The 12809-nt window shown below is 46.7% G+C and overlaps 1 protein-coding gene across 1 annotated transcript in view; it reads left to right on the top strand.

Moving 5' to 3' along the window:
* The window catches only part of NEK10 (NIMA related kinase 10), a 2768076-nt gene that overhangs the window by 244818 nt on the left and 2510449 nt on the right, over window positions 1-12809 (top strand). Inside the window, exon 5 of the mRNA XM_069648774.1 lies at window positions 10915-11013. Coding sequence (XP_069504875.1) covers window positions 10915-11013 — 99 coding nt within the window. The remainder of the gene's footprint in view (window positions 1-10914; window positions 11014-12809) is intronic.

Genomic DNA, 12809 nt, shown 5'->3' with positions numbered 1-12809 from the left:
GGACTTTCTCCAACAAATCCCTGCAGGACAGACACAGAAGACTTCTTTTACATTTAGAAGCCAAAAGTCTATCTTCTGACGAAGAATCTGCCAAGACAGCTCCTGTACATTCTAGCAAACAATCTGAGAGGCAAACTTCAAAGAGAAGGGCCTCTTCAGTGGAAAGGAGTACTTCTCCCGCTCATAAAAGTAAGAGGAAGGTGGAAACATCCCATTTGGGTGCTGGAGAACACAAGAAACTGTATGCTGAGGAATAAAACCACCTCTAAAGGTAAGGAGGCATTTTCAAAATACCCGGGGGGGGTGCAATCGTCGACAAAAACACTGTCTATGAGTGGTAATAATGGCCCGTCGACGACCAAGCCGTCAACGAAACCTATATCGTCCATGACGACAACACTTCAAACCTCGTCCTTGACGACCAAATCTTTGTTGTTGAAATCAGCATCCACGAAACAATCGTCGACGAAGGAATCCCATCACTCGTCCACGAAGCTTTCGTCCATGAAGATCCCGTCGACGGATAAGCACAGTCATCCGTAGGCGAAGTCATCATCCACGAAGACTCATGAACCAATAGGAGCACAACTATCTCCTTTAAGAAAGATGGCAGAACTCCTAGACATCATTCTTCAGGAGGAGTTTTCAAACACAGAATTCGTTGGTGAGCAACCTTTTCTCACCCCCAAGGAACACAGTCCTCCTGTCATGGCCACAAGCCCCAGAACACAAAAACCACACCATCTAGTGATGGGGCAATGGGTCACTTGACTCACTTATGTCCCTTTGGGACCCATAGACACAGGGGCCTTTGACGCCAGGCTCCTATAGAGATATGAGCAGGAACACTTTATTTCAGTGTAGGAGTGCTTTTACTTTACAAGAACTTTCCAGGAGCTGAAAGCCTTTATTACAGAGAACATCCTCATGTGACGACTCATCGGCTGTGGCTCCCTAGGCCTGGTCTTCATATGCTGACTCATCGGGTGTGACAGGCAGGCTGAACCTGGTGGGCGTGACTTCAGAATCTCAGCTATATAAGCTGCTCCATCCTTAAGGCCGGTGCTTCGCGTTACTCTGCACTTGCATGCAACGTGGCGCTCACTGCCGCTTGGACCAGTTTACCTTTGAAACCAGGCGTTCTCCTGCATACTCAGCTCCAGGAACCGATGCTTCATTGCTTCATCTGCAGACTCATCTCCTGACATCCAGTGATCTTGATCCCGATGCCGCAACACCTCACTCCGCAGCCACGAACTCGGACCCTTTGAAGAAGAAAGACATGGTTGGAACATCCGTCCTAGCGCCGCCCCGCTTTTGAACCCTGCGCGCCCCTTAGTTAACAATTTACCAGCTACTGTACCGCTGCAGCTTCGTTCCTCATTCCCTCTGGCTGCCGCCTCGAGCTCTGCAGCTTCTGCCGGGCCAGCCTTATCACCTGCAAGGGAAGAAAGCAAAAGTGCAAACTTCAAAAGTGGAACAGACAGCAATACAAGACAACAAACTTTACAATACAACAAAAACAGACGAGGAAAGACAAAGGCAAACAGGAACACTTACCTGAAGTATAGTAGCTTAGTCACAGCAGGACTGGACTACCACATGCAAGGGACCAGTGAAGGAACTCAGGCAAATCATACAAGCGGCCCTGCCAGAAGCAGGAGGATGGAGTGCTCGCCAAAACTAATCAACAGGTGAGCTTTCCAGGGACAGGGCATCCCACAGGTACCACGGTTTGGGAGAAGGGGTCTGGAAGGGGATCAGGTGCACAAGCTGGCATACTCACGCCCCTATTCTCCACGCAGGAGCAGTCCCGAGCAGCATCACTTATTACCACCAATCACCACATAAGCGCAGAGGGCGAAGTCGGACCCGAGCGACCTCACCCCTGGGAGACCAGGTGAGCGTAACACCTCCCTGGCAACTATGGAGGAACTCGCCGATCCTTACGATCTAATACTCATGGGGTTGATACAAAGGATCATTGACAAATTCAACAGACGTCATAGGGAAAAGAATAGTTCATCCTTACCCAAGGAGGTAAGATCTCAACAGAGGGACATCTCGCCTCAACACAGCACACCAAGAGAGTCTCCTTCCAGGAGCAGGCCACATAAAAGGGCACGTTCACCTGAGCCGCATCGCAGATCCAGAAGCAGGACGCTCAGTGCTTCACCGACAAGGGTCCCATCTCCAAGATCATCGCCTAGGGCAAGATCACCGGTTCGAGATTCTACAATTGTGCCTTCGACCGCATCGGTCTCAGATTGGCAAGAGGATCCTTTCAGGGATTTCTCAGACCCAGAGGAAGGGGAGATTACACATGAGCCTGACACTCATAGCAAATGGGACGATTACATAGTTGAAAAACCTAGAAAGAAAGACTCTCCAGGAGATTTTAACCAACGGACGATTTGGTACCTTTTCATACCATTATCGGCAAAGCTGCAGACCTATTCAAGTTACATGTCACATCATAAGAGATAAAGGCAGTGCTTTATGAGCACAGGGACAAACTTAGAAGGGCAGTAAATACCATCCCTCCTCTTGATACCATATGGGACTCTGGATCTAAGATATTGGCTACACCTTCATCCACTCCTGCTCTGGTTTCAAGAAATGAAAAGGAATACAAAGCCCCTGACACAGCACCACTTTGTCTAAGGGGACATACTAAGCCAGATTCTGTCATCACGGTGGCAGCCAGAAATAAGTTGGCCAATCCTTCATCGCCCTTATCAGACCCTCCCGACAAGGAAGGCCGTAAGTTAGAGACCATGGGCAGAAAGGTATCCTGATCAGCCTCTCTAACCATCAGAGCGGGCAAGGCTATGTATGTCTAAACTAACCAAACATTTACCAGAAGATCTCCTGGAAGAAGCCAGAACAATCATAGCGGACGGGGAGACTACCTCAGATCATATGATTGACGCAGCAGTGGATGTGGCGGAATCAGGCTTCAGGCAAATGGCTCATGGTACTGTACTGAGGAAACAAGCCTGGATGAAAACTCCAAACGTCAGACCAGAGGTCCAAGCACAAATATTGGACATGCCCTTCGATGGGCAAGACTTATTTGGTAAGAAGATCGATGACCACCTCAAGGGAATAAAGACGGACACGGACACAGCTCGAGCCATTAGTTCCCTTAAAGACAAGGACAAAGACCGTAGATCTTTTTGTCCCTTTTGAGGCTCATCCTCCAAATTCAGAGGCTTTAATCATCCCTCTCATCACCAAAAAACGCATGGAAATGCCTTCCAGGACAACAGATACCACCAATCCTCTAGCAGGTACTCCCAGAGGGGAAGGCGTGGCTCTACCCAGGGCAAGACCCAGAGCAAGCAAAATGGACAGATCATGTCTTCCCCCTCAATGTCACACCCCGTCACACACCAACGTCACATCATAGAATTTCTGGATCACCCTCCATCCTTTGCTCCCACCGATCGCAAAGTACGTCTTTAAGACATGCCATGTCTGAAATTCACAAACTGTTTCTAAAAGCAGCTATCAAACCAATCCCAGACCAACAGAAGGGAAGAGGCTTCTACTCCCATTTCTTTCTGATCAAAAAGAAAAATGTCAGTGGAGACCTATACTGGATCGAAGAGCATTCAACAAGTTCATCAAGTGCATCAAATTCAAGATGATATCCTTGCAAAGCGTCTTACCTTAACCGGCACGACTTCCCGGCCACTCTAGACTTGAAAGACGCCTACTTCTGTATTCCCATTCACCCTGCACACAGACAGTTCCTCAGGTTCGCAATAGGGGAGTTGCACTTCCAATTCCGTGTTCTCCCTTTCGGCCTAAAGTCAGCAACAAGAGTTTTTACCAAGTGTCTAGCACCTGTAGCGGCAAAACTCAGAAGGACAGGAACTGAAGTTTTCCCATATTTGGACGACTGGTTGATAAGGGCAAACTCATTCAAACTCACGCGCTTGGCAGTTTCGAGAACAATAAACCTCTTAAAAGGGTTAGGTTTTTCAATAAACGAAACACAATATTGCCCAGTGCCCAGCAAGACAGTTCTCTTCCTGGGTGCGGAATTCGACACCAGCATTCCCTGAGTAAGACCATCAGTAGATAGAGTAGCAGCAATTCACCACGTGACCTCATGGTTCCTAGACAAGAGTAGCAACCACGGTACGCTCTTTCAAATCTCTCCTGGGCATGATATCCTCATGTATATTTCTCATACCAAATTGTAGGCTTCGCATGAGACCAATCCAGGAGGCCCTGGACCACCAATGGAAACAAGCACTTGGTTTATGGGAGGATACCGTCCAGCTACCGGAGACCATACACAAGGCACTTCGATGGTGGAATACATCTCAAAACCTATTACAGGGAATCCCATTCCAGGCCCCAGCATCTACCCTTCTCTTCAGGACAGATGCATCTCTGTCGGGCTTGGGGGCTCACATAGTGGACCTCCAAACCAAGGGCATATGGTCTGCCCAGGAATCTCAACTGCACATCAATGTTCTAGAGCTCCGGGCAATATGGTGGGTGCTGAAAGCCTTCCTCCCGTTATTAGCTGGACAGGTGGTGACCATCCAGACAGACAATACAACCTCCATGCATTATACAAACAAACAACGAGGCATGAAGTCGGAGATCTTGTCACAAGAAGCTCAACTGCTATGGGAATGGGCATTGCACCACAGAGTTCACATCAAAGCGGAACATCTTCCGGGAGTGGACAACGTCCACACAGACAAACTAAGCAGGGATTACAAGACTTCTCACGAGTGGGAACTAAACGAAAAAGAAGTCCAACGAATATTTTCCAAATGGGGCCATCCACATATCGACCTCTTCGCCACCAAAGCCAACAAGAAATGCCACAAATTCACCTCCAGGTACCGAGAGCATCGGTCAATAGGAGATGCGTTCTCCGTGGATTGGACAGGGAAATACCTTTATGCCTTTCCCCCCATCCCTCTCATAGCGAGAGTGCTCTGCAGACTTCAATGATCCTGATAGTGCCGGATTGGGCCCAGCAGATCTGGTACTCAACCCTTCAACGCCTCTCCCGTTGTCCCCCGATTCATCTCAAAGCTCATCAGGAGATTTTGACGCAACAGAACCGCAAGGTCCTCCACCACGATCCAGCGAGCCTATCTCTCAAGGCCTGGTTCCTGAGCAGCGAAAGCTAATGAATCTGGATCTCACTGCAGATTGCTGGGATATTATCAAGGCATTTAGGGCTCCTTCTACTCGGATCACCTATATCCGGAAATGGACTCGTTTCTCGAAGTGGTGCAAAACATCATCAGTGAACCCAGTCACAGCATCGGTCAAACAAGTGCTACCTTACTTATTGTACTTAGCTAAAGCAGGACCCTCTATATCCTCTATCAAGGTTCATCTATCGGCCATAGCAGCGTATATGATAAATCCAGATAAACAGTCATTGCTCACTCTACCAGCTGTTAAGATCTTCTTGAAAGGGTTGATGCGTACTAACCCACCTATGCCAACATCGGTCCCAGCCTGGAGCCTAAACATGGTACTGACAGCTTTCATGGAACCACCTTACGAGCCGATACATAACATTTTTATCCTGAAAAATGGCTTTCTTGATAGCCATCACATCTGCCAGGAGGATCAGTGAGTTACAGGCTTTATCATCAGAACCTCCTTTTACCTTGTTCCATAAAGACCGCGTCAATCTGAAAACTCATCCTAAATTCCTTCCTACAGTCTTGTCAGAGATGACTCTCACGGAGCGCATTGTCCTGCCAAATTTCTTCTAGAATCACACCTCTGATGCAGAGAGAACTTTGCATTCACTAGATGTGGCAAGGGTTCTAAAGTTTTACTTACAGAGAACTAAGGAGTTCCGTTCCTCCAACAGATTGTTCATTGCTTTTTCTGGCGGCACTAAATGTCAGCATATTTCAAAACAAAGTTTGGCATGTTGGGTTTCTCAATATATCACCCACTGTCACCAGTCTAAAGGCAACCCCCTCACCAGGCCTCCTTCGGCTCACTCCACCAGAGGGAGAGCAGCTACAGTGGTGTTTCACGCAGGGGTAGCATTGAAGGACATATGCAGAGCTGCTACGTGGAGCACTCTGCACACGTTCGCCAAGCATTACTGCCTGACAGAAGATACCAACAAAGAATCTGTAGTTGGCCAGGCAGTGCTCCACCACCTCTTTGCATAAGGTAGGATCAGCCTTCCTCCCGCCTTTCCCTGGGTATGTAACCTTTGTGTTGATGTATGGCAAAGGCTTGCAGAAGTTTTTTCTGCATATCTATATATGTATGATGGGGCATGTTTTAACTGCTTGGTATTCTATTCAAGCATCTGAATCTATGAAAGATGCAATGCTGGAGAAGTCTTAGTTACTTACCTGTAACTGTATTTCTCCATCATTGGTATCTTTCATAGATTCACATGCGCCCACCCGCTTCCCTTAGAGGCTGCTCCTACGCTCAGCATAAATCATGCTGTAGTGTCTACGGTTCAAAATCTGAAGATGACTGACTGGGGCGGAGCTTAAGCCCTGCCACCTCATTGGTTAGGGCCATAAAGGACCAAAGTGAGGTGGAGGGACTACACAAGTGAATGGCGCATAGACCGTAATGGGCTATCGACACTCATGTTTATATGGAAATAATGTGTGTATATTTAACATTTTTAATAATTTTTTAAATCACTGAGGATTCCCGGTCTGACGACGGGGAATATTCAAGCATGTGAATCTATGAAAGATACCAATGCTGGAGAAATACAGTAACAGGAAGGTAACTAAGACTTCCATGCTTCACGTGCTGCTCGTAACTGAGCCAGTTCTGTTCGGGTGGACGCTAATGCCACCTCAACTTCTCTTGCACTGGGGGTGAGGTTGATTGCCACTGGGTCGTAGGGTGGTGGTGGGGCTGTGCTTGGTGTTACTTGTGCGCTCCCTTCCGACACAAAAGTTGGATTGGAGTACACTTCTTGTAAGTAATGGATACATTTTCTTGGGTCCCTCCTCCCCCTTCTCCTTTTCTTCCATTCTTCCATATTCCGTCCCGCCACTGCTGATGTGTCTGACCCTTTCTCCCTCTTATTTGTGATGATAGTCTCTTCGAACATCCGCCACAAATCTAACACCCCCTTTCTGTTTGGCAACTGTTTCCCTTTATATTTTGCTGTTAGGTATGTGGATAGGTGCTCTAATGTTCCCTTATCAAAAGACCCATGCTCAGGCCAGGCGTGCAACAGTGCCTCCCCCTTTGTTTCTGTCACCCACTGACCATGGTACTTTTTAATTTGCTCACTATACAGGCGGAGGTGTCTGCAGATTTGGGACAGCTGGGTGTCTACCCCCATGGCTAGTGACTTCTGGCCTTTTTGTGTATCATTCCCCCAATACTTGTAGTGACCCTTCCCCTATGCTCTGTCCTCTATACCTGGGGCATCTGTGAACAATCAAATATGTATATAAGCATGAAACAGTTTTAAACCAACAAAACAAGACACAAAAACAGAAAACATACAACACATTTCTCCCCCCACCCCTTTTCTTAGAGAAACACCCACTTTCCCACTCACTCACTCGTCATTCACATCACGTTTGCCCTCCCAGGCCTCCCTCCATGCATGCAAAACACTGAAAATAATAAGTTAAAATAACAAGCTAAAATAATAACCTCTAATTGTTCCTGAGCCCTCTAATTATATGGAGCTCCAACTTTTATCTCCGTATTTATTCTCCGCACTGGTCGAGACAGTGCACCGTGGCACCACCCTCCAACCTCTGTCGGAGCTAGGCTCCTGTATTTCCTCTTTATATTCTCCTAATGTGTCTAATAAAAAATAATAATGGCCATAACTTTTTTTTTAAACGCTTTACTTTAACCACCCAATTCATTCACTCCCTCAATCACTGCATGCTCCCTTCAATCGCATTGCCCTATGTTCCCCAAATAACCCATTATTTGCTTACCCTTGCAATATATACTCACGTGCCCATGTTCTTCCAAGAGACACTATTCGCAATCTATCCACAACGCCTGGGCTGTTCCCTGGGGCTGCACCCGGCTCCAACGAGCAACGGGTTATTTGCAAATCCGGAACCCACAAGAACAATTTTCTTCTGCGTATGCATTTTTTGGGACTGGTCGGCTGTAGGTGGGCGCGGCCTTTCCGGAGAGGCCCTGGATCTCGCCGTAAGGTACAGGGATCTCAAGGAAATAATGCTAAGGGGTCACCAAATGAAGGCACCCACTCATACACATGTCTCAATAATAATGCAAAATGCATTAACACACCCCATTATGGAATGAGACCAAGAAATAGGTTGCAATTTAGCAAATCTTATATCATATAAATTATGCCAGCAAAGAACTCTGCTGCCCGAGAGCTCTCTGATAAAAATTATACGGGCAGCACATTATAAAAGACAATTACATCATTGATGACGATTTCAGACTGTGGTAGATGCGAGGTTGTTGGTTGGTGGGGAACGTATAATAGCGCCTGCTTCATAGGGGAGTCCAGGTGCCCATTGAGCGCAGCCTTCCAGTCAATCCTGTAGTACGTGTGTTGTTATCACGAAAATATATTGCTGGCCAAGATTAGATCTGTGGTGGGTGTTCTGGAATGGTCAGTGCAAGGGGATCAGATATGGTTCAGCATGAAAGACATTGGGAGGTGGGTCCGGCCGCAGGACCCTGGCCTGACAGGCTGGTGGTGGAGAAGGCATGGGCAGTTTAGTGGAGATGGATGGGCACTTGTGCTGAGGTCTGACTCTTTTCCATGCTCGTCACAGAACACATTCTTTGGAATAGATACTAAAGATTTGCAACATTGAACAGCTGGACTTCCGTGAGAACAAGGCTCACACAGAACAGGCATGGGGTGGTGATGGCTTGGTCCTTCTGTGTGAGATGCTCGGGATGGGAGATCTGTAATTTTGCAGTGGGATCATTTTCGGGCCTAGTAAAAGATGCCGTCTGGTCTAATACAAAATGGTGTTTCACTGTGGGGACATAGGCTATGTTATCTCGTGCGGATAAGTACTGTGCGGGTGGGTGTGTCTCCTCCCTTGGCTTACATGTGGTTTATTTACCTCAATTGCGGCGAGGGGGGTGGCTTAGGACCATCTCCTTCGCAACACCATCACTACATCATGTCCTGCTGTCCTGCCCAGAGCTTGAGTGTTCTGTCTCAGAAACCCGCTGATTTCATGTGACTTCTTTGTGAGAACAGAAACATGACTACAGCTGATGTCAAAGAATGGAATGTTATTGGAAAATACTATCCTGTTTGTCACAGAATGTAATGTTTATTTTGGTAAGGCTGATTTATGTACTGGGCTCAGTTGTACAACAGGCAATGGCTTTTGGTATTGGTGTGAGTATCACATCCTCATATTGGTGCCCACCACACCCAATTAGTGGAGACCCATCCCGGGCATATTTATCTACATGAGCCTAAGCATGCTCACCTTACCAGCGGGATGCCCACAATCCTAAAGAATGCACATTCTAGAGCCAACCACAAGTCTGCTCCATCCCCCGAGGTGTAGATGAGACTAACAGTTTTGCACTCAACGGATTCCTGAGTAGGTTAATATCCCCGGAGGATAGCTCATCAGCAACATGCTCGCCTTGGAAACAAAACGTCACGAAGCAACAAAGGTTTGATCCCCGGGTCCGCACTTAGAAACCACTGGGTATTAAGTACGTTAACCACTGGGTATTAAGAACGTTATGAATACGCAACTAAGACATATTCCTGTAACAGCGCCGCGATGCCCCCGGGCTGTGTGAGTGCTTTAAAAATGCAAAGTAAAAAAACAAAAAAAACTTGCCAGAATCCATTCAGTTACTTTGCCACAGGGCAGTCCACAAAATATATTGTCCCCCTTGCAAAGGATTGGTTCTTTTCTAACTGTGCCAAAATATGAGAGAACACATTGTACATTTTTATTTAACTCGTCTATATCCTTGCCAGTCCAGCTCGTTGGAGGACAGTACTCAGGAAGGAATCAAGCAAGTTTTTCTATTCTCTATATTATATGGGTAGGATGCCCCTCCCCTGTGTTAATATTAGTACTGTCATCAAGTGTTTCTAGTGCCCTCCCCTGTGTAATGATGCCACATGAGGATGGTTAAGCTCCTCTAAAGATGTTTTGCTTCAGAAGCCCTGAAGCCGGTTGTCTTCACAAGTCTGAAGAAGCCTTATTTGTAACGGAAGGTTGCTCTACAGTGCTGGCAAACACCATGCGAGAGGATCTACAGCTGTAAAGGCATGTTATCTGCTCTGCAACCTTTCTTGTATGTTATATCCACTCTTGCTCTGTAACAGGGGAGAAAGGAACACAGTTTGGGGGTAGGGGCAGAGCAATGTGACACACACAATGAGAATCACCAATGGCTGTGTACACTATGCTAACAGCAGCCATTAAGGGACTAAGGGGGTTACATTTATCCATCCACCGAACCTATTATTTGATACTCTAACCAACTCCAAGGAAGTGTATAAAATATACTTTGATCCGTTTCCGTTTTCCTCATACTTTGGGTCTGTCTGTGAATAAAGGAATTGTCCAGTCAGTTTCCTCTCCGAATATCAGGACCCTGGGAAAATTGCTGCATGCTAGCGCAGCAGAGACATCCCCATCACCATCCTGCGGATTAGGGTTTTGTCTTTTATAGTAATGTCATACGGAAGCTGACACTGTCAAACCCTCATGTCTTGTACCATAGTGTGTGCTGTTAGATTAGAAATGTCAACGGCAGGGAAGACCCAGTTTCTTATCATCAAAGCCACAGATTTCTTTGATCACATTGAGATGGATGACCTCAAAAGCAACACACCCATGCTAAACAATCCAGGATGGGCTTCTGTCTCAATGGTGTACTCCAGAAGCACATGGATGATAATACTTTTCTTTTTTGATATAGTGTGAACTATAAGAATGAACGGAATTTCAGCAGACACCCTCATCATAAGATATTTTTGGACATATTTACAGCTCTGGTGAAGAACAGACTTTCTTGTAGGTAAGTTAATCTACCTAAACAGTAACAAGGTAATCTTAAATTGTAGTTAGACTTTGTGTATCTTTTGTAGAATTTGAAATGTAGTGTTACATTGGGTCCCTCTAGAGAGTTAGATCATATATATGTACAAATAGGTTAGCATATCAATAATATTTGATGGCCAATGCAATTTGATAAGCATATCCTTGTGCTTTTAAATTAGTTCTAAACAATTCTGATTGGTGCATACAATCATTTGTTTTGTGAAATTGTAATGTCACTCTTCTTTAATACCCATGGGTTTTTACATGATTTGCTTCAATTAGTAACCAGAGTGATTGTGAGAAATGTGTCTGTTAAATGAAATTGAATGATGGTAGATCAACCTCCGGAAAATGTGTGGGGCTAATCTGCACACATTTCCCTATACTCACTGCACGACATACTCATAGTCCCATGTACTCTGTGTGGACACATTTTACAGTCGCAGTCTCCCCTGTGATATTTAGTTACAATCTAACGTTACAATCTAACAAGTGGAGTACACGATGCATCTCCAGAAGGGGGAGACCAAACCTTCCCCCTGCCATGGCCAGTCTAATTAACTAACACAGACTCCATGGATCCGCCCTGTCCTTTCGTGTTGGTGGCAGGCTCCACATACTAATCACAGTTTAATTCAAACAGGCTCACATGGGGCAGAGGCTAACAAAGGAGACAGGAAACCCCAACAGCCTTTCAAAATGCACTGTCAACCTGAAGCCAGCTCCCACCCTCCGTATCGATGGCCAGTGAAATGTCATGTCTGGGACTGTGTGTTTACAGTAGTTATCCCCGCAGGGGAACCCCATTCAGAAGGTACGAGTAAGTGGTTTGACAGTACCAGAAAGTCTGGTCTAGCTGCAGCTTCAAGAGAGACTTGCTGCTTTAATCAGGAACCACAGAGAGGTCCAGTATCCGGAGGGACCCTTTGATCCACAACAGACAGGAAGATGGGTGGGACTTAGGCCCTCATTACATGGAAGGCGGTTAGGGTTAACGGTCTCCGGTAAGGGTACCAGTGACCGTTAACCCTTACCGCCTTACTACGAGGTCCCTTTGCGGGACCCGACCTTAACGCCTGGTGTAGACCAGCCGTTAAAGTTGGGTCCCGCAAGGGGATCTTGGTGCTAATTACGGTACCGCAATTTGCGGTACCGTAATTAGCTCCTTCCCCATTCCCATTATGCCATATGGGGCAAAAATGGGAATGGGGAAGGGCCATAGAGAAAGGGGGAATTACCGCCCCGCCAACCTTGGAATGGGGTAGTAATTCCCCTTTTCTCCATGGTGGTACCGGTATGGTACAGGCGGCAACCATGGTGCCAGTAGCACCATGGTTTACCGCCTTCCGTGTAATGAGGCCCTTAGTATTACATGTTTCACCCCTTTACCTTTCCTGTTGCAAAGCACTCAGGCTTAGCCTACACCAATCCCTATGGTCCAATTTGCTTTAAAAGAGGGCCAAGCCCCTCTTTTGACAGATCATCGGAAGGCTACACCAGAAGAAGAAGCAAGAACTCATCATTGGACCCTGGCTGAAGGTACAGTCTGCCTTACATCTTCAGCCAATGAAGGAAGGCCAGGACCTTCAAGAGGGAAGCAAGAACCCTCCCTTAAATATCTTCCAGAGAACAGAGGGAGATACCAAATCCAGAGGACCTTCCAGCAGCTCCAGAACTGTTACCCAGCCAACACACCGCGTGCCCTGCTTGGCTCTGCAGCAGGCTTCCTAGGTGGGAAGTGCCAGAGAGTCTCTAAATCAAACCAAGTACAAG

Source organism: Ambystoma mexicanum, chromosome 2q (assembly GCF_040938575.1).
Source record: "Ambystoma mexicanum isolate Mex_15411 chromosome 2q, UKY_AmexF1_1, whole genome shotgun sequence".
NCBI classification, from domain to species: domain Eukaryota; kingdom Metazoa; phylum Chordata; class Amphibia; order Caudata; family Ambystomatidae; genus Ambystoma; species Ambystoma mexicanum.
Note: the sequence above shows the minus strand (reverse complement) of the source record. Positions and strands in the feature narration are given on the sequence as shown.